The sequence below is a fragment of the Varroa destructor genome, unplaced genomic scaffold (genome assembly GCF_002443255.2).
Source record: "Varroa destructor unplaced genomic scaffold, Vdes_3.0 BEIS01000006.1, whole genome shotgun sequence".
NCBI classification, from domain to species: domain Eukaryota; kingdom Metazoa; phylum Arthropoda; class Arachnida; order Mesostigmata; family Varroidae; genus Varroa; species Varroa destructor.
The window spans coordinates 25,606,416-25,632,991 of record NW_019211459.1 but is presented as its reverse complement, the minus strand read 5'-3'; the positions used below and the strand labels follow the sequence as shown (position 1 = coordinate 25,632,991).

Here is a 26,576-nt window from a genome sequence, read left to right as displayed (position 1 = left end):
GTTGGTCTTTATCAAATGAACCTGTTGGCTATTAACGATAGTGGATACAGCAAACTAGTGCAAAGATGACGTTCTTAATTTGATTGAAGATAATCTTCTAAAAACCTTTGATCAAGTACAATATCTTGGTTTGTAAATTTTTCGACTCATGTTCATCTCAGCTGTCGCTTATCCGATACGGGTACTCAGCGTGTTCGTATACGTTCATATTTTTGAACGTTTCAATTTTCAGTTCGAATACATCCGTTCATTGAGAACCACTCTGTCTTCGTGAAGTAAGCAGATGGGAAATACTCCTTAGTTATAAATCATGGAGTTGACAAAACGTTTATAATCTTTATATTCCAGACTTTTTGTTTCTCGCGATGAGTTCTGATTCATGAAGTTGTAACGGGTTTTTACTGTAATAACGGATTTATCGTGTGTCGGGCAAAACTGTTGGCATCACCGAAAGGGCTAATAGTCGACTATCGAAAATAATAATCTGTTACGTGTGTGCTGTACTCTAATAGGAAATACGCGAATGGGACGTATCTTGTTAGAGAATTATCGCTGTTCCAATTCAGCGACATCTGACGCAAGCATCAAGTCACCTATTAAGCCATAACTGGATCGTTGTCTGTTAACAGATAGCAGACTGATCTTTCATAGTCACAGTAACAGAAGTGGATCCAACTCCTTCTATTCGATTCCTCAGTAAATTAATACCTCAATAATATCTCAAAGTACTCAATAAATTAATCCAATCTCATTTCAATAAGAGATCCCATTGTACAGCGCCGAAAAAGGTGCGTGTTGGTGAGCAAACAGGATATTTTAAAATAACATATATATGTATACCTTATGCAGTTCATTAATAGTCACATGTAAACGTACATACAATGGTTGGTTCTTGATCAATCATCCGAAATCACGCTATGAAAATTTTTTGGTCAGTAATTCAAATTCCACTAGATATTTTGCGAACTGAACCGTAGGCTGAGTTCAAGGCGCTAATTTCGATGGCTTTGATGATTTGTGTGTTGATTATTTTAGCGAATCTTATGTAGATTGACAAAACTAAAATGACGTTTTTTTTTTTTGTAGGGGCGTCATATTCTATATCGAAGACGTCAATGCAGTGCTTCGAAAAATAGATAAGTATAAGCTTTCCCACAAAACCGTTTAGTGCTACGTGCAGAATAATCTTCTAAGGCTCCTATTGATCCCAAAGTTATCTATATGGCTACCTTATAATGTTTTGAGCTCAGTCTTTGCGATAATGTTTGGCTCTAAGGTTTTTAGAAGACACGTTGCGAAATGCCTATCTTAAGCGTTTGCAGAGAACATGATGCGGAAACCAAAAGGGTCACTTCGGGAAAGCCAGAAGTAGTCTAATGGATATGCGTTTTTAACCAAGTTAAACCTGTTTACTTATTCTGCTAACAATCCGTTAGAAGGTGATATGAGAAATATTATGTGTGTTTTAGAAACAGACATTTTGTTCTTGACTTGAAACAAAGCATAACTATTAAAGATAGTAATAACTTGATTTGCTTGAAACGCAACCACAAACCATGTGACTAGCCCCTAGTTACATATACGGAACCTGGTAAACTACTAAGATTTATTAACAACCAATAAAATGAGTGAAATCAGAATATGAGGAAGAAGACACAGTATTGCCCGCCATTGTCAGGATTTAAATTTGGCGGGCCCTTTCCACGCACAACGTCCTCGCCCCCAACCACCGCCATGGCAGTCCCGCCATCTAGGCGACATTTTGGGAACTTTTCTCGATTTCTTGGTGCAACTACTAAGAGCCGCCAAAACGTTCGAATTGAGGTTGATCCGCACCGAGTTTCGCGTCGCTTTCAAGCAAATTTCACCGGCGACGAGGTGTGCAGGCCCTGTGGACTAATAAACGTTGGACGTTTCGTGTGCAATCGGTGCATTGTGAACACTGTCGCTTACGATAGACTACCTATCTAAGCCTCTCAGCTAGCCACCGACGAAGCTATCCTTCAGCTAGAAACTATACGGCGCTCGCTTCACAAGGTAAACAAAGAGACGAAATGCGATTCGCTTCTTGCGACTAAATGTTCCCCGACAAAGAAACCAAGTCGATCCTATCTGATGCGGGCAATTCATTAACCAACCATGGTTAGATATCTTTCAATCATGTCCGTTTCGGTAAAGCAGTTTCGAGTCCAGCTAAGTGGAAGGAATCATTTTTGTGTGTGCTGCCGGTCACCCAGACCTGTGGGTTAACTACTAACACAAGCAACACCACACAACGTCCGGAGCATCAGAGCGGACCCAAGAGCTACTTCTCCCCGTTTCGCAAACGAACACATAAAGAGTTACCCGCCCAACGACCCGTAATAGAGAGAGTTTCAAACATCTCGGTGCAGTCGTGTCAAATATGTCCTGATGCGACATAAAAAATTGTTGAAGTATCAATGTAGTTCCGCTAGATACGATGGCAGATGCGACACCGTCGTTAACTGTGTATGCCTTTCTCTATTTACATCAGAAAGATAAACACAGAAATGGAGCCCTGTGAGCTGGTTCAGTGAGTTAAGTGTACATCATCAATTGCAAAAAACACCTTAGCTCACCCGTCTTATTTTTTTTGTTTGATTCGATTATTGGCTGTGTATTGTCGACAAATGGATACTGGCAATTAGTTAGTAAACTGCAGGTTGGAAAGACTGGGAAGAAAGAAGGAACTAAAATCCTTCCTCAATGATAGGCCGAAAATGATATCAAACCAGCATCATAGCCACTAAATAGTGTGATAGACTGTTTGGACAACAGTACCATATTATTCTAAAATGTTTCCGTGCCGCTGCGATACATATCTATTATATAATACGAGTGACCTCTGGGTGGTTTCTTCGACTTAATGTACAACAGCAAAATAGAAAAAAATTGACGTTTCTTTCTGGTTTAATCGGAACGAATGGCTTGTGCTCAATAGCAATAATCTTCATAGTTTCCGTGACACTTGCAGCGACTGCTGCTTCCAATGGACAGAGTTACAAATGAGTGTCAAATGTGATCTGGGGTATACAAAAGCTCGACATGCTTTCGACGCAGTAATAGCTCCTAGTGTAGTGTACTTCAACTGGCTGTGAAGGCTATCGAAAGGATCGAGTAGTAGTTAGCCTAGTAGAATAGAATGATAGAGAAGAAATGACGAACTATAAAATTACTACACTGTCAAACTAATAGTGATTTAATTAAAGTGCCATTAGGGGATTACTGAAAAGAAACCATCATTTCTACTCGAAAGCTGTGTTTTATCAGTCGTAAAAACAATAATAATAACTTATAATTGGATCGGTAAAAGAGGAGAATGTATGATACCAACCTAACAGAGATAATCAGCTCTAACCCAGATTGTGTCAAAGCCTGCTCCGCTTTGTATCTTTTGCTCTCATTTTTCGTCAAGTATTCTATTTGGCGTGTTTTTCGGCGCCTGGCGATTTTGTTTCCCTAAATAGGATCCGTGTGGTGTTTACGACGTGTCATTTTTGTTCGTCAACATACACAAGGCGATACCTTGTCACTAGAAACATAGTGTATAGAAATTACCTTATCAATTCTGTCTTGAAAAGCATATATTAAAAGCTTATAAGCATATTACGAAAGTTAGATGTTACAAATGGCAAAAAAGTTAAGGGATTCCCATATACGTCAGCCGAAATTGATATGTTGGCTGCGTTTAGTAAAAACGGATAGAAAAGTTACTGTGAATGATGTCTGTTGCTAACGCAATTATGAGACAGACAAATCGAATATACGAACTTGCAATAGAAAGGTGATGTAATCGCCTGTTTATGTATCAGCACAGCTGGTATTGGTGGCGTCGACTAGTGGAATTAAATGGGTAGCTAATTATCTATACGCTAATAGCTTAACTCGATGGTTACATGACGACGAGACGTGCTTAAATACAATTACCTATTTAGAGCGATTTTACAGTTGGGACGTAGTTCCTCTATGGTACGCTCACAAGCGTACCATAGAGGAACTCTATGGAGCTCTTGTTATTCTTGAAAATCGACTCCTTTTCGTGTGAAAAATGCCAAGTATAATTCGCATATTGTTAGTGAAGTAATAAGCAAATAGCCTTGCAAAGCTACGATGACGACGTGAACATTAGCTCCCGAATGACAATAAACCGACATTTAATATATCGAATAAAAAATAAAACGTCACATAAACGCTACGTCCAATAAGTTATCAAATTGTTAAAACCTTGTTACTTGAGACTATAAACTTGAATTTAATTAAACTCTTTTGATTTTTTTGCTAGTTTGGTAAATTGTGGTAAAGTCGATTTACTACTGTCCTGGATTGAACTCTAGAAAAGTGTAAAAATTCGCCTATCGAATTTAGCTTGCTTAAGCTGGTTCTAAGGCACTTTGACCGCATGACGGCGTTTGAATAAGCTTAGCTTAACGAAAAATTATTTAATCAATATAGGACCATTCACATATTTAATGACTGAATGATTACGAGACCTGAGCATGCGCATTTCAGGGCTTTCATAATTGTGGAGCTTAAAAGCTTGAAGTTATGATTGTATATTCTAGGAGAATCGACCAAAAGTAATATAACCATATCCCTTGCCGTTCAGATAGAAACAGTCAGATCAACAAATATTTTTGCATACTGTGCCAGATGGCCTCTACCTCAACTTAGTATTGGCACACCTCCAAGCAGGGAAGGTGATCGTTGACCTTATTACGCGAGCTGTATATTTATCATACAATCTCGTTACTCGACGTCATCATTCGGCATTACATATGTCAAATACAAGTCGCTTTATGACGAGACTTTCGCTAAAAAGAAACTGTTTCATTCATTCAGGATGGTAACGTATATTATATAAAACCGTTTGCTTTGCTACACTACTTTTTTCGTTAAGATTGAGCAGATACTTTCAGGGGGTAGATGCATAACTATTTGTGTTAAAAGCGTTTAATTTTCCGAACACCTCTCCTGACGAGGCCTGCTATACGGTCTGATTAATGCTAAAAGTTTTAACGAGCAATCTAACATGCAAGTCATTACTAAACTAACATCTTAAGTAGGATTTACAAATGTACACGGTCTTGCGTTTGGTCGTTGTTGCTTTCAAGTGTTAGACCTTTTACAACAGATTGTCGACGTAGCCGACTTCTTATTACCCCTCTTCTTTAGAATACATTCGATGGTCAGGAAGCCGCAGGAAACAGCAACTTGAACTTCCACTTGTAATAAAAACCATTTAAAAAAATACCATGAGCTTTAATAGAAATGATGTGCACAGTATATATGTCTTAAGTTGATATAAAAGTAATGACCATTTTTTAAACTAATTAAAAAACAGTCTCTTGCCCAAACGTTAGCAATAAATTATCTAGTTCTATCGCTCAATAATTTTTATTTAGAAATTAACTTATCATATGTCTGGTATCGAAGAACCTGTTCAACTGATTTTTGAGATTTTTTTCCTTTACATGTTAAATGCACCATTCTGAATTTTATTTGTAAGTGCTCGAAAAAGGTGGTCATCCTTTAGCGTTACGTATCGGAATGTGGTGAACGAAAAACCTAGCACTCAGGCTCTATAAATAATCCGAGTTCCTTCGATAGGTTCTTTGATGTCGAAGCAAAGTTTAAAACTGCGCTTACTTTTTGCTTGTAACATTCATCCTAAAACGCTATTTCAAAATGAGATTTCGTTCATCATAAAACAAAACAATAATTAATTAATAGTGCCGAAAACGTGTATAAACAGCGGAGAAAATGCGATTAGATATGTGCAAAAGCTATTCTGCACCAATCTAATCGAAATCATTCATGAACCTGAGTTCGAAAGACTATGAAAAAAAAAAACATTCTGACGTCTCTTCGTCCAAGGTGCATACAACTGGGAAAAAATGTAATCCGTGCTATTGTCTAAAATACCTTTCATACGGAAAATTTTTGTGGCATAAACCTGTCATTGTTTCAAGACAATGACACAAACTCCATATTCGGCAGGGTTTATACAAATGTAAATATGTGTGTCTGTTGTTTGTGACCAGGTCAAACCTCATCGATGTTTATACAGCAGTTGGCTTATTATTTCGAGAATTTTTTCCCTGGAGAATTGCATACAACAGGTTCGTGAAAAAAGTATGTTGTTGATTTACGTCTTTACACACCTCATTTATGAGATACGCCAAACCTTCCTAGATGAAGGATCTTTAGAACACATGGATATTGGCGTTATTATTATGAAGGCGAGATCCTAGTCATTCAGCCCTTCCAGCAGGTGTTGCTAACCGGGTTCGACATTCGGCCAAATCATATAATTGATTTTAAACATACGGTGCTTCTTTTTCACGTCTTACAGTAACAGATGTACTCAACGCCTTTTCCTCATTTGTTATTATCCTCCGCGAACACCTATTTCATTTTCTTGTAAATGGTACGAAAACGTAAGCACCGGTGCTTTCGCATCTATCTACCAGTATTTCCAATTTTCTATATTTATTTTTAGCAGTTTTAGAGAAGGCCCATGAAGGTCATCACCATCGCTAAAGCTATGGAGAATGCTACTGATAACCAATAGACTGTAATTGAACCCGCTTTATTTACTTTTGAAATTATAATATCTGGACGAGTAACTGTATATCAAATCGTATATACATCGGGGGTCACTAAGCTTGAAATGTTAAAAAAAAGCTTGATATGGAAATACTAGCAAAACTATAAACTTGTCAAGGCACTAATAGCTAGGTTTACGCAGAGATTATTTGGGTTTTTGTTTATTGATTTCTTTTTAAAATTTGCTGTTTGCTAATCAAGTAATATATTTCGTTGGGGAAATCATTATATTCCTTATATGTTTTAGTGCGTAATTGTCCAGACCAAAAAACTATTTCCAAGTTTGAACTTTAACATAAATCTATTTTTTAAATTTCCAAGCTCTGATACTCCCAAAAAAATGAAAATCCTATTTAGCGAAAAGGATCTTTAACATATACAGTAATTAATTTGGGCCGATGATAAAGATGGAAAATCCGGCTAAAAAACGGCTGTTTAAGAAAAAGGTAAATTTTATTATTAAAACAAAACCTTTAAGAGGTGATGAACACATAATGAGCATTAGGTAAAATATAAACAAAAGAAATCGAAACAGAACTCGTTAATTTTGAATCGCGTTTAAATTTTATTTAGTTTTTTTTTTCGATTAAATTCATTTCCTTAAAAATTGGTTGTTAGTAGCTGTTGTATACCGATGAGATGGTGTTTATTTATCATTTGTTGTAATAAATATGCTTTTTATATTAAATATAATTTCTGTTTTATGAAATGCCAAATTGCCACAGTTTAAGAGGTGCATTCTCTTCAACGCCTGAACTCATAATAAAATTTTGTAACTCGGAAAAGAAACTTTAATTTAATCAATCAGCAACCGAAAAAAAAGAAAGCAGTGGACAAAAACAATGCAATCCTAAACGTCTACCCAATATATTGTGAGATATTTTGTTTATTAATAGGACATATTTGTCTGGCTTATTGCTCGCACTGTTCTGATAATATAGCAGCTTTATAGTTTAATACGATAGCAAGCGTTCTTCATGACCCGAAACGATAGAAGTACGTCAATTGATAGCTTCGCATATCAATCGCGTGCCCCGGCTTAATAATATTTCATTGAAAAGCTTCATTATTTGCTTGTTGTGCAGTATGTCATTGACGAAGCCTAAACCAAAGATCCCTGGCCATCTCAGCCAAAGGTTTAGCCATGATTGTGATCTCTCAAATTTGTTTTTACGGTGATTATCTCAGTATTGACTGCATCATATACTTTTTTACTCTCAAAATGTCACTTATTGAAAATAAATTTCAACTATACTATTTAATTCCAAAAAGGAAATACTGAATTCTAAATATGGTAACCTAAAAGTGAGGCTGATTTCTATATAGCTAATTTTTTAAACTATTATTTTTTTACAATACTTTATACAAAACTACCTTTTTTTCTTACATCTACCATGTTATGGTAGCCCTTGTACGCTTTTAGCGAAATCTCCAAAACGTAGCAGCGGTAGTACAGGATCATGATATTCTTTTGGACACATTTACCATCAGGATACGTTTTAACTTTAGTGTCTTCTAATGTCAATAACAATTTCTATTTCTCGTTTCCTTTGTTCTCAAATATATCGCAGTAAATGCCTCACAGCTTAATTCTATTAACAAGTGTCTTTTCTTTCCGCAACTTTTCCTGAGCCAGACACGAGCCGGCATGGCGCTGCCGGCTGCGCGGCACAGATTTTGGGCAGCCTGATTTGGGAATCGTTTGCATAAGGCATGCGGCGTGAAATCGGTGAGGGCAGCTGTGCTGAATGAGGCACGGTCCGACAGTCATACAACGAGCGCTAGCAGCTACCCCGCCAGTTTTTTTTTTACCAAAATCTATCGTAGCGGTAACCTCGAAAGCGACTCGGATCCCGATCGGTTACAATGGCTAGCACTCAGATGAGGATTGTCTACCCGCCGGGCGTTAAAGATATCTATGCCGAGCTTCCGGAAGATGACTTGGCAAGGAGACTGAAGGTACGTCCATTTTCTTGCTTGCATGTCACTAAAATCCAGCAGCTCAATCAAATGTAACTGCAACAAAATGTGCGTAATAGTAGTTTGTAAATATTAGTAAGGTCACATTATTATGTATATGACGCAGATAAAATGAAGCGGGGTGGAGTATAATGTATGTAACTATACTCAGAGCAACTAGCGCAATTGGAGCTAAATATTTATGTTGGTTCCAAACGAAACGCCTCTAGGTGTAACGGATACAGAATGCTTGCTATTCAGTCTGTGAACCACTCGGCAAACACCTTAAGATAAATTTCGCTCAATAATATGAGCGTTCGCTCTTGATTCGATATTTTCGAAAGTTGTTTTAGGGCTTCGTTACCTAAAAGTATAGTTTGGAAACATAAGCAGGTAAGAAAGAACAAGTCCTACAAGTACGCTAAGTTAGCCCGTGAAAACTGTTGTTTATCGCATAGAAGGGGCATTATATGCTCACTTGTTCGCGCCCGCACCTGGTTCATATTTAAAGCTAACGCGCTGACGCAGAGCTAAGGCTTGGAGCTGAGAAACCAATTTAATTCCATAACATCGTAAGTTCATCATAAGTTGAGGTCTAACCACCATTCGTTGTATACAGAGGCGTTCTAAGCCGCTCTTTCTGGCCAGATCTTACTATTTCGTTCCAAAGGTAGAAACCGCAAGAACCACTAATGTGATTAGATTTTGGCCAAGCACCAAAATCGCTCGTTGCCAGTTACAGTTTTTTTACAACACTAAACGAAGAATAAAAACCGAACACATTAATGGAACGTAACCTTGTCAGAGTTGCACAATGCAGCTAGTACCGTCATGTCGCAGGAGACTGATAGATGCTTGTTGCTAACTGAATCATTTACAGGTGCCTGATAAACCTAAGCCTACGGCCTAAGAGATCTATGCTATTCACAGTTTTTGAAAATAATTTTAGCTTAAGATAAGTGAATAGTACAAAAGTGATAAATAAAGGAGCAGCGATATGAAAAGCCGTCGAATTCTCTACTACATGATAACGTTTTTTTTCTATTGAGGACCTAATTATTTTGGTGATTGTCAGTATCATAGCATTAGTTAGCACGCACATATCCATAGACAGCAATTCTTAGCGATTGTCTCGGACGTAAAACGTAGATATCAATAATTAATTCATGTCACGGCATCACGTTATCAAAAAGCATACATACGTCGATGATGGTCCAAATAAAACTAATGGTGAAACTCGAAATCGTATTCACTCGATTCGTGTTTGTGTAATTTTTGGCAATCGCACAGGAGTGCGCTCAAGCCTTCCAGAACCTGAATCAAGAAGACGACAACTCGCGGTACTCTGAACTGGCACTGCATCTTGCTTCCGAGTTCTTCCTTGAACATCATTCCAGAGATGTACGGTTGCTCGTTGCCTGTTGCATTGCCGATGTCTTCAGGTACGCATATACAAATCCTATCATTTCATTTGATTATTTTATATGCATGAAAAAAATGAATCGCTAACAGGAGATTCCATTACTCATTTAGGGCTAACTTAGCAGGCCAATTCTAATTATGTGTTACCCTATGCAATCACCAAAACCATTATCACCACAGTGATAGTGGTTATACGAATATATATGTTCCGTTGGAGCAACATGGGAGCTGCTTCATATCATTATACTCTTATTGTTTTAGGGTTTTTGCACCCGAGGCTCCTTATAAGGACCCGGAACAGCTGCGGGCCATCTTTGAATTTTTCATTCAACAACTCCAAGGTAGGTGTTTTCACGTGTCCTGACCTTCCGTCACACGCTGTTCGAAGTTAACTGATGACAACAGCTACTAAATTATTAACATAACCTATATTTTGATTGGCATATAAGCTCAATTTGTAGTACGTTATTTGTTTCTAAATTGAATTTTTACTGCAACATTTTTTCTCTCAGGTCTTAAGGATCCGAAGAATCCAACATTTAAACGTTACTTCTATTTATTGGAGAACCTCGCTTGGGTGAAAACGTTTAATATTTGTCTTGATCTCGAATGCAATCAGACCATTATCTGTAACCTCTACACACTCATCCTTGGCATCGTCAAGTACGTATAAGAACAGATTACATACGCCGTAATCTACACGTATCTTGATTCTTATTGATGTTTATAATGCCTGGCACAGACGTCGCTGTCAGTTGTGGGCGTATTAGCGCTGAGGAACCTTTATAAAAAAAGCAATTATACAGATTGTACATGTTTCTGACCGAATTACTGTGAAAGCCATCTGCGTTTCAGTCCCAAAACAACTGCTTAATTTTGATAATGATGATAATTATTATTATTGTATTAATATTATCATTTGTCAAAACTATAATATATTTTAATACGTCTTGAAAATTTTATTGACATGCATATTTATTATAACGTGTTTTGACTGAAGTCAGTCATCGATTTCCGTGTTCGACTGGGCTAAGAACAACAGATATTTGTACTTGTCATATTGTTGCAGCGATTACCACAGCGCAAAGGTTCGCTCGTTCATGGTGGAAATGTTATGCCCACTGATCAACGAGGCTGACGGAGTTTCGCAGAAGCTGCTTGACACACTGCTTGCCTACATTGTTCCACCCAAAAAGTCGTCTCATAAGGCATGACGACTTGGCTTTGATCAGCTTACATAGGCAAACATTAAAAAAAATGTGTTTGTAGGGAACTATATGATATTTTATATCAGACAAGACTGTAATACTACTGGTTAATAGCATAATTCACCTTTGCGTTTCCCTAAGTACGATAATAGCAAGAAAATCTAATTGAGTGAGGCTATCGATATTATGAATGGCTAACCGGAACACAGCCATTGCTTATTCTTCGTCTGGTTTGGCTATCTTGTAACTGATTTTCGATTTGGTCATGACTGATATTGGTTTTTGCTTTTACAGGTAGCATCGCAACTGTCACGTGAAATTCTTAAGAAAACATCATCGGCCCTCGAACAGCACCTGCATCTGTTCTTTAACAACTATTTAGTCCTGGGCAAAACTGGTGGTTCAACTCTCATTCCGTCGATGTATGACATTATCTACGAGCTGTCACATATCCTACCGCAGGCCATGGCAGGAGTTCTACCTCAGCTCGAAATGAAACTCAAGTGCAAAGAGAATAATGAGAGACTAGAGGTTAGCAAACACAACGACAAAACGATGATACTTCAAAAGCAATAGGACTTATGAGACGAGGGGTAAATGTGTGACAACAATTTGGCACATGAAATCGTCAATTTGTTTTCCAAGAAAATAATAATTCATTATCAATACCAAATCTCAGAGTTAAGGAATTTATGTGGTCTTTCATTTCTAGACCCAAAACTCGGCATGGTTGAATCTAAAAATTGATCAGCCTAAACGAATCCATGTGTACACTTAATCGATTAACGTTCCGCGGAATAGATACTGACCCAAGAGTTGTTAAACAAGTAGGTAACAAATTTTAAATCATTGCTTCTTGTGGTTACACAGGTTACCAAGCTGGTCGCGCGAATGTTCTCGGAAAAAAATTCGGAATTAGCCGGCCAGTACCCCGCTTTGTGGAACGCTCTTGTCGGCCGTTTTAATGATATCAAACTGCAGGTAAGCGCTTCGGATTAGCAGAGTGATTTATACTAAACTATTTTTTTATTAAATGGCTCTATAATTATAACACTAAGTAACCATTTAATCATTTAAAGAATAGGCCTGATTCTTGTAGAGCTGCATACATTACTTATCTGCCTCTTTGCCGTTTATAGGTTCGAATGCGGTGCGTCCAGTATTCAATGCACTTCTTATTAAATCAGCCATCTTTGAGAAATGATATCACGCAGGCGCTGAAAACGAGACAGCATGATCCCAACGAAAGTGTCAGGTACAGAATTGGTCAGCATTTCTGTGTCTAAGATGCTGCCGTTCGCGTACTTAGCAAGCGTTTCAAAAAAAAAAAAAGGACAAGGGCTATAATGGGATAACATACTATGTGAGACGAAGTTAATGGTGGACAAAACGTGAATTGATCAAAAATTGTACTTGGGTTTTGATTATTAGCCCAAATTAACTTTTGGTTATTGGTGCATTCTTTTAATGAACAGATTTGAGGTCGTGATGGCGATTGTCGAGGCAGCGAAAAAGAACTTCGAGTCTGTCAGTATTGAGCTTCTCAACATCGTCAAAGAACGCACCCTCGATAAAAACGTGAGTACTTCTTTGCTTTCTGCTGTCACTAGTTTCTAAACAATCCTTGGTGTTGTAGCTTGGATGTCTCTGTCTAATCAAGACTCGAGTCGCAAAAAACGAAATTAAAAAAAAAAATGCGAATTTTATCATTGAAGTGCACAAAAAGACTGATTTTGAGATGAGAAGATTGCCGACTTTAGTTTTCGAAGGCTGCTAATTTGAATTTGGTGTCACCGCCGATTAGTGATAAACCCTGAGATGAAATTCAAGGCTATCTGTGAACTTAATGTTGGATCTATATATTTTATCTTTTCTCTGAGCAGTTCAAAGTTCGACGGGAGGCGCTGTTAGGTTTGGCGCACATCTATAAGAACCTCACATGCGGCTCGCATGAGACAGAAGACCCCAATATCGTTGCATGTGTGGCCTGGATCAAAGACAAGGTACGACTACCTGAATGAAAAGCGACCACATTCTTCAGTTCAATACACTGATCATCTACTCTGTAGTAGTTCGTTGCGCAAATCCTTTTCACATACGCTATCCGGACGGTACATAGCTAAGATTAAGCTCGAAGAGACAAACAATCCTGATTTGATACCACTTCAGCCCGCAGTCAGATAATTCAGCCGTACCTATCTTTGAACAGATACTAAATCTTACTGAAATACTCCCTCTTATCATCATTTACTGAATTGCCTCGTCTCGCTGGGCTAAGATTTTCGGTTTTTTTTCTTCGTTAGACTCTATACTAGTATAACTTATTCAAATCCTGCCTGAATATAAACTGGATATCGTAAACTAAGCCATGCAAACTAATTAGGTATGACGGATCAGATTCTTCTTCTTTTCATTAATCTTTGGCTTGGTGGTTGGTATAATAGCATGTGCTGTCCTAAAAAGCTTTTTCCATATTTTTACTTGTGTTTCTTCTGGGCATTTTTATAGAACTAACATTTTTGAGGCCAAGGTGTTGCTTCCACAGCTGGGTCGTTCATTGAGGCGTATCTAAAACATCTTTGCTGTCCTTGCAGGTGCTGCACGTATATTATCAGAGTGAGCTGGAAGACCGGCTGATTGTTGAACGCATCCTACACACTTGCCTTGTTCCCTACCAGGTATACTCAAGCTGCTTTAAGTGATAATATAAGTTATTCGTATTGCCTCAAAAGGCTGTTTGCCATGCGGGGCTGCGCTGCATTTTTCGTAAGATAAAAGCGGTGAATTTGGTTCGTTGCGCTTCCTAGTACATACTTTATACCAAGTGGATATTTAATAGGTTTCTGGAATCGAAGATTATTCTGAATCTTCTTAGTGTTTTCATAAATAAACTGTAAAATTTCACTATTAAGCTACGTTTGTCATTTTTCTTAGTAAATGTGGTGGCGTTTTATGCTTTATGTCTTTCAGTTATCATATGATCTTCGAACGTTTAAACTGTACCAGCTATTTGTAACGTGTGATGAACATGCGGTAAAGGCACTCATCGAAATTCTGAAATGCCAATGTGCCATTCGGCAACAAATCAAACAGGTATATTTAACTTCTTTTTCGCTTACATTTAAGGCGAGTGCTGCTGATTAGGCCACACATGTTCAACACTGATGATTACTTGACGCAACTCCAGTGCTCATTGATAACTGTCCCACTTTTTACACTAGGTTGTTCACCTGTTGGGTTCCGGACCCATGGACTCGGAGAAGCAAGAAGAATTAATGAAACGGGTTCAGCACATGTCGAGGAATCTACCTGAACCAGTTCGAGCACAAGTGAGATAGTGCTTTTTTCTTTCCTGCCCTATTTGCAGTTACGTGCTTCGATATGAATGCTCAATTTGTTAGCGATTGATTTGAAAACCTTTAGCGCGACTCATAAAATGGAAGGCGCATATCAAGGTAGCTAAGTGACTTGCGAAATACTCACCGTTATGTCTCGTTGATTTTGCTACTAAGAAGCCCTAGATCATAGTAGTTCCTCTGGTGATGAACTTTACCAGAATGATGATTTCGATGCCTGCATGTAGTTGTTCGCATATTTTCTAAATGTCTTAACCTCTTCTCGAGATTCTAGGAGTACCTGGTAAGATTCACAGACCTTCTCCGGGTGAACCCTGCTATATATCAGCATATGGTTCTGATTCTTGATGGCGGGGCAAGTTGTGCCGAAGCGGAAAAAAGTGTGGTACGTTTATGCCTAAATGCGCTTATATTTCTTAAGTTATTTAATTTTTTTACGAGTTTGTTTATAGTATGATAATCAAGCTAAGTTCTAATATACATGTTTTAAGAATTGATTCGGCTAGTCGTGTGGTGTAAAAACAGAGTCTTTATTTAATCTAACATGGTTGTTCAGTGCCGTCGATTGCTATTACCGTGTTCTTGGACCAATAGTTTAATACGAAGTTAACACTCAAGACGGATTTTAATTTTCTGCTATATTTTTTTTCTTGGACATAATTTTGCAGAAAGAGGTTCTTAAGTCACTCGGCCTGCCCGTACAGACCAACTCGTTCTTTGTTACGATCAAACAAATGCTGGAACGGGTGGCGCCAGTTGTCGTTGATTCTGCAGGAATTAAACAAATTTTAGGATACGTCCAGGATTCGTTGCAAGGTGATTACCTTGAAAAATAGAGAAAAAAAAATGTTTATTAAACGACACATCTTGTCAAGAGTAAAAATGAATAGGTGCGCATATAAAAATCAATACTTTTCTCACTTCAAACGATAAGCCACGCCTTCTTTGTGCTTTGATGACATCTTATTATTACCCATCTCTCAAAAGGTACCTCTTTTTCCACCAAAATTAACTTTTCTTTCTTAATATTGGTTCACTATACTGTGTAGGGACGGGTGAAATAGACATCCAGTGCAACGTGCCACAATCCGCGTATCGTGGCTTGGAGTTACTCCACACTTTGAGTGGAGTGTTTCCAAACGCGTTTATGAATGAGGAAATCTTCGAGACGATCTATCATTTTCTTGGGTTCGACTGTTCTAGGACACAGGTACACCTATACGTCGCCGCTGCAATTACCATAAATATAACATCGGCTAACTGTTAGACAACGAAATTGCTTTTTTAAAGGGATCAATGCCGATCGTTACTTGAAATTAATTTGCGCATCGACTTGATCTCTATAAAGATTTCAATAGAGAGAAAATAAATAATGGAGTATTCTAAAAATGATGATCCGTTTATCTGCCGTTGAAGGTACAAGTACTGCTGGTCTTGTCGAATGTGGGAAAAGATCTGGAGACGCATTTCCCTAACATTGCACAGTAAGTAGGCGGGTATTCTATGAACAATGTTTATATGCATTAAATTTGGGAGCTTGATTTTCTCTCGAGGGCAGGAAATAAATGCTAAGTAGTTTGATAGTTCAGCCTAACGAATAACAGCTAACAAACTTCTGTGTGGCTTTCCAGGCGCCTCCAGCCCGTTGTGCAGAATTTCGTTGAAAACGGCACTCCAAAACAAGCGAAATACGCCGTGCAATGCCTCTACAACATGGTGTTTCACAAGGTTTAATATAAAAGTTATTGTTTACTTATCCCGAAGCCTAGGGCAATTTTAAGATTGACTTAAACTGGAAGTTTTGTTTTTCGAATCCCCTTTTAAAAAATTATTAGACAGTAACTCACGTGCATTATTCCAGTCGCGATGTTCAAGTTAAGGGTACGCCATAAGTAACAACCCAGTAGTGGTTTAGTGGTATGGTCTTTGCTCACTAAGCTTACGGACCTGTAAGATAGTCCAGGTTCGAGACTGAACACACACTCCGTTTCACACTGGTAGGGTCCAGAAATTCAAAGCAAAGCTGTAGGCAATGCAGTACATAAAATTACTTAGATTTATTTTAGACCATTAGTAGAATTAGTTACGCCATCTTCACACGTTCAATGTTTTGCTAAAAGCTGAGAAACCAGTTACGTATAGCTTCTTCATGAAACTTTCTTCACCGTTGTGATTCCCGTACCGTTTATGTTTATTTTCGACTTTTAGGAGCGTGTTCTAGGTGTGGTAATTGACCATTTGAAACAGCACCTTACCTTGGCATCGGCCAATTTCGAAACGGCCCTTGTATCCCTTGGGCATATTGCGTTACTCCTACCTGAGACGTTCTACCAGCAAATGAAGAGTGTCGTCTCCAAAGTTGTTGTAAAGGAACTCTTGATGTTGGATCAAGAGGAAGCACGCATGAGTGAACTTCAATGGTGCGAATATGAAGCGCTGCCGCACGAGACACGATGTAAACTAGCTGGCATAAAGATGATAGGACGGTGGCTTGTCGGCCTGTCCAACATGCATCAGGTAAATTTGTTTTTTTAGGACACTCTTAAATGCTTTTTATTACCTTTAATCGTTAAGTGATGCAACCTAACAGCTCATGCACGATCGAGCAATTAAAAAGCCTTTATCTTGATGTACCGTATACGGTGAAATTTTTGGTTTTATGCACTACTTTGGTATTTTATTATATGGACTCGCTTCGCAACTAATGTCCTACTTTACAGGCACAACAGCAGGGCAATTCGCAGTTGCCGGAGCAGGAAACAGAGGTAGAGCAAAGTACTCAAGCTTTGACGGCCAACGCAGCGAGTACATTGCGCCTTTTGATTACAATGTTAAAAAATCAGGGCGACCTGATGGAACGAGAGCACGTGAGCGACTGCGAGAAAAGTTATCTCCGTCTATGGGCCGCTGCGGCAATTCTAAAGGTTTGTTACATTGACTAAATGAAACGCTATTGCATATACAAGGGAAAACGAAAGTAGGCTTACAGTAGGAAACAATGTCAATATAAAAATGAGAAAAACTAAACTTCTTGTTAGAAAAGAAATTAAGTTACTAGCTAATACGAATGCCGCTTCAATTGTAAGCCCTATTTTTAACAATTGTAAGTTTAACACTTTCCTAGCTATATACTTCGGTTTATTTTCCCTTTGAGCTTATTTTTGCCCTATCCTGTGTCGTAATTTAGCAAAATACAACGTAATTTTATTGTGGTGCCAGGTTGTCCATAGATATAATTTGGAAATATCTAAAAATGTGTTGCTTAGGATAACGGTAGCGGAACAAGTCATTAATATTTTTGTTTTGACTGTTATAGGTGTGCTCGTGTACGGTATATGCGGATGTTATCACGCAACCGCAATTCCAGCGACTTGTAGGGGTCATAACAGTAAGTCATCTAGCGTCTCCCATTAACCGGAGCGAGATAGCTTTTTACATCTAGTTTTAAGGTGCCTTGGATAATGAATTCATATATATATATTTTTGTATATAAAAGTATGAAAATACAAAATTCCATATGAATAAATTGAGTTGTACATTTTTCCTCGATGAAAAATTATACTTACTTTAGTATCTAAGAAAGACTTTATTTTAAGTAAGATTAATTTTTCATTGTGTTTAGGATCCGGTGGACGAAGTCCGTGAACGTTTCAGTGCGAAACTCCATAAACGCCTGATGAGTTTGCAGCTGCCTTTACAATTTATGGCTCTGCTCTCCTATGGAGGCATCGAACAACGTCGACCACTCAAGGTAAAAGAATGGAAAAAAACTGTGTTTTCCTGAATGTGAAAAAAGCTGTGGGCTTGCAGCTTATTTTGCCCTGTTTCTAATCTGGTGAAAAAATTTCTGCATATCAACGGCAGTACATACAAGTACGTAAGTGTACTTGTAATAATGCACTGGCATATATAAATACACATATGTTCTGTACAATGTAGTGGTAAAATAAATTATACTTTGTGTTCTTTGCTCTCTACGTTCCATTCCAGGCGAAGATGCGACACTATCTTCTTGCAAACATCCAGCGGCGACGGGAGTATCTCAAGGCAAATCCAATTGCGGCTTCACCAAAGTTGTTGACCGTTCTGCCAGATTACGTCGTAGTGTATGTCATCCACTTGATGGCACATGATCCACTGTACGAGGAACCGGCTGATGTGGAAGCGCTTAACCGTATCAAGGAATGCCTCTGGTTTCAGCTTGAGCCGCACTGCTCAAAAAATGACAATTACTCATTTTCTTACTTTAAGAAACTGCTTGAAGGTATGTTTGCATCCAGCTTTCATAACATTTTACTACATTTGTCTGATTGAGGGTTAGTAAAGTCCCCTGTTGTAACAGGTTTTTGAAGAGATAGCACAATCTCACTTATGGTAAACCCTTTTTTATTCTGACTGAATTGACATCAAGCTGTTTGACTTGGCACTTATCAAATAAACAATTATGAAACGGTATAGATGATTGTTCATGAAATTTATCAAAATAGAGAAACTAATATTATTAATTATCAAAGTATGCGATAACGAGGCAGGTAACTTCTTTATGTTTTATGTACGTCAATAATTTAGGCATCAAACGTTCGAAGGATCGGCAAAATCCAACAAATGAAGCAGCAAATCATCGCCTTTATGCTGTCTGCGACCTTACGCTAGCTCTCATAATGAGTAAGACTGCAAACTTTGGCCTTCGAGAAGTGCCTCAGGTAAGAAAATACCCTAATAAAAAAAGGTTATCGCCATTAAATATGCCCCTATTTTATCGCAACTTTCTATATTGACATAGGTTTTATGCAGCATGCGACATTCGTCGAAGTCAAAATCTCCCTATAAAGGTATCAAAGAAGTCTATTGAAATTGGTCTCTGTGATTTCGAATTCGACTATAATTCCGGAGCGAATAATTTTCGATGTTAGACAGGAGGCCATACGTGTAGAGCGAAAACATATCGAGTAGAATTGTGCTGCTTTAAAGGCTGCTGGCTTCGACAAACACTAAACGTCGAGTAAGACACCCGACGAGATTTTTTGCCGCTTACATTTCCATTTGCAGTCCATCCTTGAGATTAAGCATTATGACCTGAACAAAATGATAGCAAAAGCCCTGTAGGGTAAACAGAGCTTTTCAACGATATATCAAATTTGACGATTCGCAGACGCTGAAATTCTCAACTTAAACAATGGACGAAACAATAATGTTTTGCTCAACAACCGAAAATTCATGTCTCTCGAATGCCTATTATAAATTTCCATGTAAAAATTAATATTTACTACATATTTTTATACAGAAACGTAAAGTTATTTTAACCGCTTTAACAGAGTTTCACTCTCAGTTCACCTTCACATAGTTGGTGACACGCATCATGTGCATGTGTATTTTATAACGTGTGCGTATTGGCATGCGCCTTTCAGGAAGCTAGACTGCCAGCAAAACTCTTTGTATTACCAGATAAGAGTACTCCATACAATACCAAATACTACCTTCCTCCTGAGCTCGGTTTTGCTCCTCCGAGGGTAAGTCGTTATTGGCTAACGGGGTTATGATATTTAAGTATGAGACGTTTCGTTCCGTGGAGTTCACATAGAGAAAGGCTCCATTAAGTAAACTTCCCTACTCGAGGTGAATTCCAAGTTATGCAGTGCGCGCACCAATTGTTGTCTTTTTTAACAGCTTGTGGTTTTGCTGTCTTCTGGTATTCTGATACAGAAAATTCAAGACACATCGAATCGAATGGTAGCAACATCCGCAGTCACTGCTAGTGGGGTTGGAAGCAAAAAGGATACGCAGCAGCATCAACAGCAGCAACAGGCGACAGCTGTTGCGACACGAGCGGCTGTAGCCGCAGCCACCACAGTTACACAACAACAGGTAGGTTAACCAGAATGATGTAAAGAACTCATGACGTTCAAGTCGAATTGTATAATGATTGCGTGGGATATAGAGTGCGTTATAAGCACTAAACAAACTATATCGAGGGTTTTTAATGCAATAGGTAGTGGAGTGCTTTGATTTGTTCTCAATCAAAAAACCGTGTTTTTTTTACGTGATACGTATGTACTCGGGAAAACCCAGCTGTGAGACTAAGATTTCATTTTCATTGCTACGACTGCAAGTTGTATGAAAATATAATGTTTATTGCCAGCATACTATCATCATAGAAGAATGCTTTTACATTAGCAATCGTTTAGCACACAGTGTATATCAACTGATTGATCAATCCATTTAACAGAGTGGAAGTGGAGTCGGACTTGAAGCCACGTTGGATGGAAATCAAGTGAACATCATCGGCCAACAGCCGGGCGGTATGTACAGCTTAACAGTGACAAAAATAAAGCCACTGCCTTTCTAGCATACGCGATATCGCGCAGCTTTATAACTACGGGTAGATAGCATTGAGGCATTTGAGATTTTGACTACGAACTGCACCTTGCACAGCCATGTACAAATTTTTTGACGATCGTAATCCTTTCTTGATGTTTTCTCTCTTCCTGTAGGCACTCTAATGCAACTTCAGCAAGTGACTGTACCGACAGAAGTAGCTCTACAAAGCATGGCCCAGGGTCAGGTGGCAACCATCCAAATGCAAACCTCCCAGTCGACTCCTACTGGCGGAACCAAGCGATCATTGGACGCCAGCTCGATGGTGCCACTTCAACAGATGCAAGGCTCGGCGAGTATTCTCATCACCACCGATGGAAGCCATCAGCAGATCGCGCAGGTGGAACAGCAGCAACAACTCCATCATCATCTTCAAGTAACGACGATTCAGGTTGATCAGCAACAAGCTAGCGGAAACATGCACCTTCTTACGCCGGACGGCGCTTCGTCCGTGAAGCGATTATGCGTTGAAGCGACCACCGGTGGGATCTCCCAAATACAGCCATCTGTACAGGACAATAATTCTGCCAATCAGATCGATCAGTCGCATCAGGTAGGGGTAAGTGCGCATTGTGTTGTATTTGCGAACTCAAGGCTTTAACACACGTCATCTAAAATTATGATCTATGGTAATAATCAGTAGATACTTAACTTAATTAGTTAATTAACTAATTAAATTAATTAATAGTAATTCTGGAGTCTTGAAAAACAGATTCTATTACAGACTGTTGAACTTAAATCGAAACGTTTTTTTTTTTTAACTATGCTTAATTGACAATAAAATATCTTCGTCCATATAGAAAGGTAGGGATTACGCTTAATCTAGCTTAATTGTGTAAGGAATATTGCAAGAAAAAAATATCGTTTCTTTGCTATTATTGACATCTTTGTCCCACTGCTGCTTTTAACTGTGGCCTGGGACAACCTTCGAGCGTAACTACTTCCTACTGGTATACAAATATTATCTAAACATGTTCCATTTGTTTTATGATTTGATTATGCATGATGTATTGTAGAAACGAATGACCCGATCATCCCACGTCCAGTGAAATATGTTGATCGGATTTGATGCAGGAAGCACGGCGCAACGATCTTTGCGGCATACCAGTGACTCTTGGTGACGTCAGCCATGCTTTGGAGATGGCAACCCCTCGTTCGATCATATCAACAATGTGCGATCACCTCTAATCATTCTAACTTCATGCGCCGCCAACTGTACGATCTAATTCAATTTTCCTGAGACAGCTGACAATGTCGTCTGCTAGAGTATGAATAGCTTTGACGTCGAATATCAATAGTCTCAGTCAAACGGTTGAGGTGGCAGTGGTAAAGCTACGGATAACGCGTAGCGAGCGATACGTACGAAACACGAACATCACAGCACAAAATGATACCAGAAAAAGGGCTGCTCACAGCCAGATTTGGACAGCCAAGTAACTCGGCCGCAAAAGGAGTGGACGCGCAAGCGCGATGTTATGACGACGCGGTGTATCTAGGCGAATTTCGCAAATCACTATTATCGAGGCTGACCTGTTCTACCCCATCCTATCAAACAATGGGTAGGAACGATGATAATATTTCTGCTGCTTATTTCAATACATTGTGTTTCTTCATCCACAAAAAGAGCATAATAGGGAAGATGTTCTGCTGATATAAAAAGGCCGCAACATTTTTTTTTTAATAACATTGAGTAATGACACATCTTCAATAACACATACAAACCAACCAACAAAGAAACAAGCAAACACACACAAATAGTCATCGATTCCGAAATTGACACTTAAATAGCTAGTATCGGTATAAAGTAGTAACACTGTGTTTGTTTTTGAAATATAAAAAATTCGATTTTTTCGGATGCTATTCGAGCAGATGAGGAGAACTATTAGGTTCCCATAGCTTGACTGAGCAATGGACTCTACCACTGAGAACAATCTGAAAGGTTACGAGTTAAAACAGCCTGACAGTGATACCGATCGTATTCTGACAACACCCGCAGCAAAGCAGATAAGCTAACGTAGCTCAGGAATTGTCGGTAAATGATTCTGCTTTTTGTAAAAAGACATCGGATAGAGGTGGTTCATAAGTCACAGTATATGAATGTCCTGCCAACCGGATGTGCTACCAGAGCGAACGAGTAACGTAGGTATGCCTCTAATAGATGAAACGTGGTGGTTTCGCATGGCACTTCGACCAGCCATTTAAATGTGGCTGCGATGAGTGTTATACGCTGTATGTCTGAGTGAACTGGACTGGAGTTAGAGCCGACTGAAAACAACAGCGGCGTCTGCACCTAATAATGTTAATGAAGCGATTGTTGTGTCGAAACCAATCGGAAGGATGGGCGGGTGGTTAAATGCCAAATATTCTATATACGTCATTACCACTTTATGATGCTTTTTCTTTTTACGGGTCGTGTGCTCTTACCATCTTAGGGCGCTTGACGACAGCGCCACTAAGTTTCAACAAAAATTGACCCCGTTAAAAGATGATGACATCCTCTCTATATATATAATAATCCCGAGCAAATACGATTTATAAGCAGACAGGTAAGGTTGCTACGAGGTTTAGGTACTAGAGAGTAATAGATACCCAAAGTATGACGTCAGATGTCAAATACGCCACTGGTCAAAACAGTGCAGGTAAGTTAAAGACTACTTGTGCAGCAAACGGTTGGTGGAAACGCGTTGATGACTGAGTGAGTGAATTAATTGCCCTAACGGTACGCATCGATTGCATATGGATGTCGCTAGCAGCGTGTTCAGGGAGTGAGTGATGCTTGAACGCTCAAAGCTCGCGTTCTCATGTGAATCACCGTTCTGCTGGTGAGCATTACTGTATTATTGACTATTCAGCGGAGATAATTGATTCTCGACTGATAGAAAGGCGAACTCTTTGAGGCGTTGTGAGCAATCTATTTAATATTACTGACACACACACACCCCCACACACATAGATACATACACAGAGCGACATGGACCGGCCAAGACTCTTCTATATTCATTCAACCGTACCGAGGATCGTTCAGACGCAAGAGCGCACGCAAAAGCAGAAACACATCTCAATTTGCGATGAAGATTCCTTACTACATAGAGTAGACGTAGACAAGATGGCGGCTGTCCTTCTATCTCGAGTTTTGAAAGTAGGCAAGGCCGTTACAATTGCTTAACTGCAAGTTTCCATGGTAGAGAAACTTCGCGAGCAAGAAAATATCACACTGAAACGATTGCATTGTAGATTTTCATCACCAGAATTATTTTGACCCGGCCAGTGACGCTGTTTAGCAGAACGGATCGGCAGATACATTGCGAAGGCGAGATTAATGGCCCAATTTATACATTCGATGTCATTTAATAAGAAGTCCGCATACAATGGTCATTTGTAGCATTAATGGAACGATTTGATTTGATACGTGACTTGAACCTGATTCAAATTCAGCAAGTAAAACCAACCCACGGCTAAAGCATTGTGCGTTTTTCATTAAGTCACTATAATTCATTCGCTATATTATTTTACTAAATTGTTTATTATACTGCATATGAAAAAATGTAAAGGACAGAATTCTTAGCGAAACAATTCTAGCGACATCACATTTAGCACATCTTTCTAAAAAAAAAAAAGCTATTTGTTTTTCTTTTATGAGTTGGCGTTAACGTGTTCATGTATGCTCATCAACCCAATCATCATTACCAATAGAAAAATACGATCGTATACATTAGTAGACCAACGAAGCTAGAGCATAGTTACCGGCGATAGCTGCTTTTCCGACGACATTCACACACCGATACCCACATCTATGTGTGGAACTCCTATAACTATACTAACCAGCTAATGACTAATTCATCTGATTAGACAATGGAATGAATTATATTTCATGAAACGAATTTAGCCGTCAATCAACGATGTAATGTAACGAACAGAGCAAATATTGCGCGAGTGACATAGGGATGAATGCAGAAAAAAAAAAAAATATTTTCAATCACCGAGCTATTTTAGCACAAAGAAGACAAAGGCATTTGTTTGCGACAAGTTCTGTAGTGAGAATGAAAGGTTGAATTATTAGAAAACCAGAACGTTTGATAGTAGATACTAGTTGAATATAAATGCGCATAATGAAAGGAAAATAATATCGCAAAAGTAAATATTGCCCTTGAAAACTAAAAAAAACGATTCTCAAGCAAATGGATATAGCATCGAACTGAAATGGAGGCGATTGTGAATCCAGAAAGTGGAATGGCTGTGTATGATCGCGGCAGTAATAATAAACATATACAAACTATTAACTGCATGACCAGTGCGATATTGCCCTTGATAACAGTGAACAGACACAACAGTATCAATGCGAAGGTGGAAAAATCGACAGATCGTCGATGCACAGTGGCCGCGGATAGAGATTAACGATCGACATGATTAATGCGCGGTAACGACGATGGTAATAACAATGTGAACCACGCAAACGAAAATATGGGTACGAAATGAAAGATAGAAGGTGGTAAAGAAAAAGAAACGAAAGGCGATAATATGAGTAGAAATATTAATTATATTAGTAGTATGTATTTCTATTTATTTTTATTATTATTTGATTTTTTTTTTCTGAAATATTAATAGTGAATGGACATTCGTGAGAAAATGTGGAACGAAATCACTAAATTATAATAAAGTGCGAGTACAGGTTGAGCAGAGTTTAAAGGCAAGCAACTACTGCAGTACCAATAAAGCAACCACAGCAAAAACAACTTCGTGTGATATCGTGGACTGAAGTTCGTGCTATCACCAAGCAGCAGCTCTCAACAGCGATGGCATGCAGTTCCATTAACAATATTGACGAAGCGAGAGAGATCCGACGCTAGGAACTCGAATTGCCGCGAAAGATTAGACTACGGTGTGTTCGATAACTGTCGAGCCAGGAAAATGTAGAGAAAGAAAAATGTGCGAAAACGATGCAAATCTGATGGATGGCAAAGGTAAAAGCAGACGATTATGATTGTAAATAGACATTATATAAAGAGAAAGACAGAGAGAAAGAGACGGTGTTGTCTGTACTGCTATGGACACATAAGTTGACGTGTCGTTTTTCCCTTTGTATCGTATAGTTGTATTGCGATTCGGCTAGTTCATTATTCTAGAATTTCATTGCATAACTATAAACGAATAATGCAAAAAAGGTCGACTAGCTTGTTTAACTACTATGCCAGAAGTTCGAAGCTTTTGTCATCACAAAAATCATTTGATTATTCCTCGCACCTGGCTTAAAATTCCATTTGGGTCATTGGGGATGAGCCGTTTCTGTCGTTACAAAATCAACTTTGTACAAATCCTCTTAAATATTAGGTAAGGATGGCCTTTGATGCGCTTATACCAACGCCCTCTCAAATTGATGTCAAGTAATATTAAAGAAAGCTTCAATAGACGAATATATGTCTGTTAAATTTTTAGTGTGCTATTCTATGGAGAGACTGAATTCAATGCATAGTCATATTGTTTCGGCGATTAGGAACCACGTAGTTATACATTCTTATTTTTCAGATGAAAGAGACACTGTCTGCTTTCTTTGATATGGAGAATCTTTCGGAGTTTTTTTACCAATTTTTTTTTTAACGAAAATGTCAATGGTGGGTATCCAAACAGAGCA

The 26,576-nt window shown here is 38.6% G+C and overlaps 1 protein-coding gene across 4 annotated transcripts; it reads left to right on the top strand.

Moving 5' to 3' along the window:
- The first annotated feature begins 1,466 nt into the window (after nucleotides 1–1,466).
- Nucleotides 1,467–26,003, top strand: pds5 (cohesin associated factor B pds5). Of its 4 annotated transcripts, none has more exons than XR_015330203.1 (31): nucleotides 1,474–2,037; nucleotides 8,264–8,586; nucleotides 9,877–10,028; nucleotides 10,270–10,349; nucleotides 10,521–10,671; nucleotides 11,078–11,216; nucleotides 11,511–11,747; nucleotides 12,087–12,197; nucleotides 12,356–12,471; nucleotides 12,692–12,794; nucleotides 13,100–13,219; nucleotides 13,811–13,894; nucleotides 14,187–14,309; nucleotides 14,438–14,545; nucleotides 14,847–14,957; nucleotides 15,241–15,388; nucleotides 15,622–15,782; nucleotides 15,989–16,056; nucleotides 16,204–16,300; nucleotides 16,781–17,089; nucleotides 17,293–17,496; nucleotides 17,889–17,960; nucleotides 18,195–18,323; nucleotides 18,563–18,836; nucleotides 19,142–19,275; nucleotides 19,981–20,082; nucleotides 20,276–20,437; nucleotides 20,799–20,871; nucleotides 21,064–21,506; nucleotides 21,964–22,506; nucleotides 25,553–26,003. XR_015330203.1 is itself a non-coding variant. In XM_086992858.1 (31 exons), exons 3-31 carry the CDS (start codon nucleotides 8,494–8,496, stop codon nucleotides 21,994–21,996), a joined length of 4,137 nt encoding a protein of 1,378 aa, XP_086848984.1. In that variant the 5' UTR covers nucleotides 1,474–2,037; nucleotides 6,063–6,140; nucleotides 8,264–8,493; the 3' UTR covers nucleotides 21,997–26,003. The 4 variants fall into 4 exon arrangements, 3 of the variants coding, with proteins under 3 accessions (XP_022667534.1, XP_086848984.1, XP_022667532.1); XM_086992858.1 differs by adding an exon at nucleotides 6,063–6,140 and having other exon boundaries at nucleotides 21,964–26,003; XM_022811799.2 differs by having other exon boundaries at nucleotides 1,467–2,037; nucleotides 21,064–21,500; nucleotides 21,964–26,003.
- The last annotated feature ends 573 nt before the right edge of the window (nucleotides 26,004–26,576 follow it).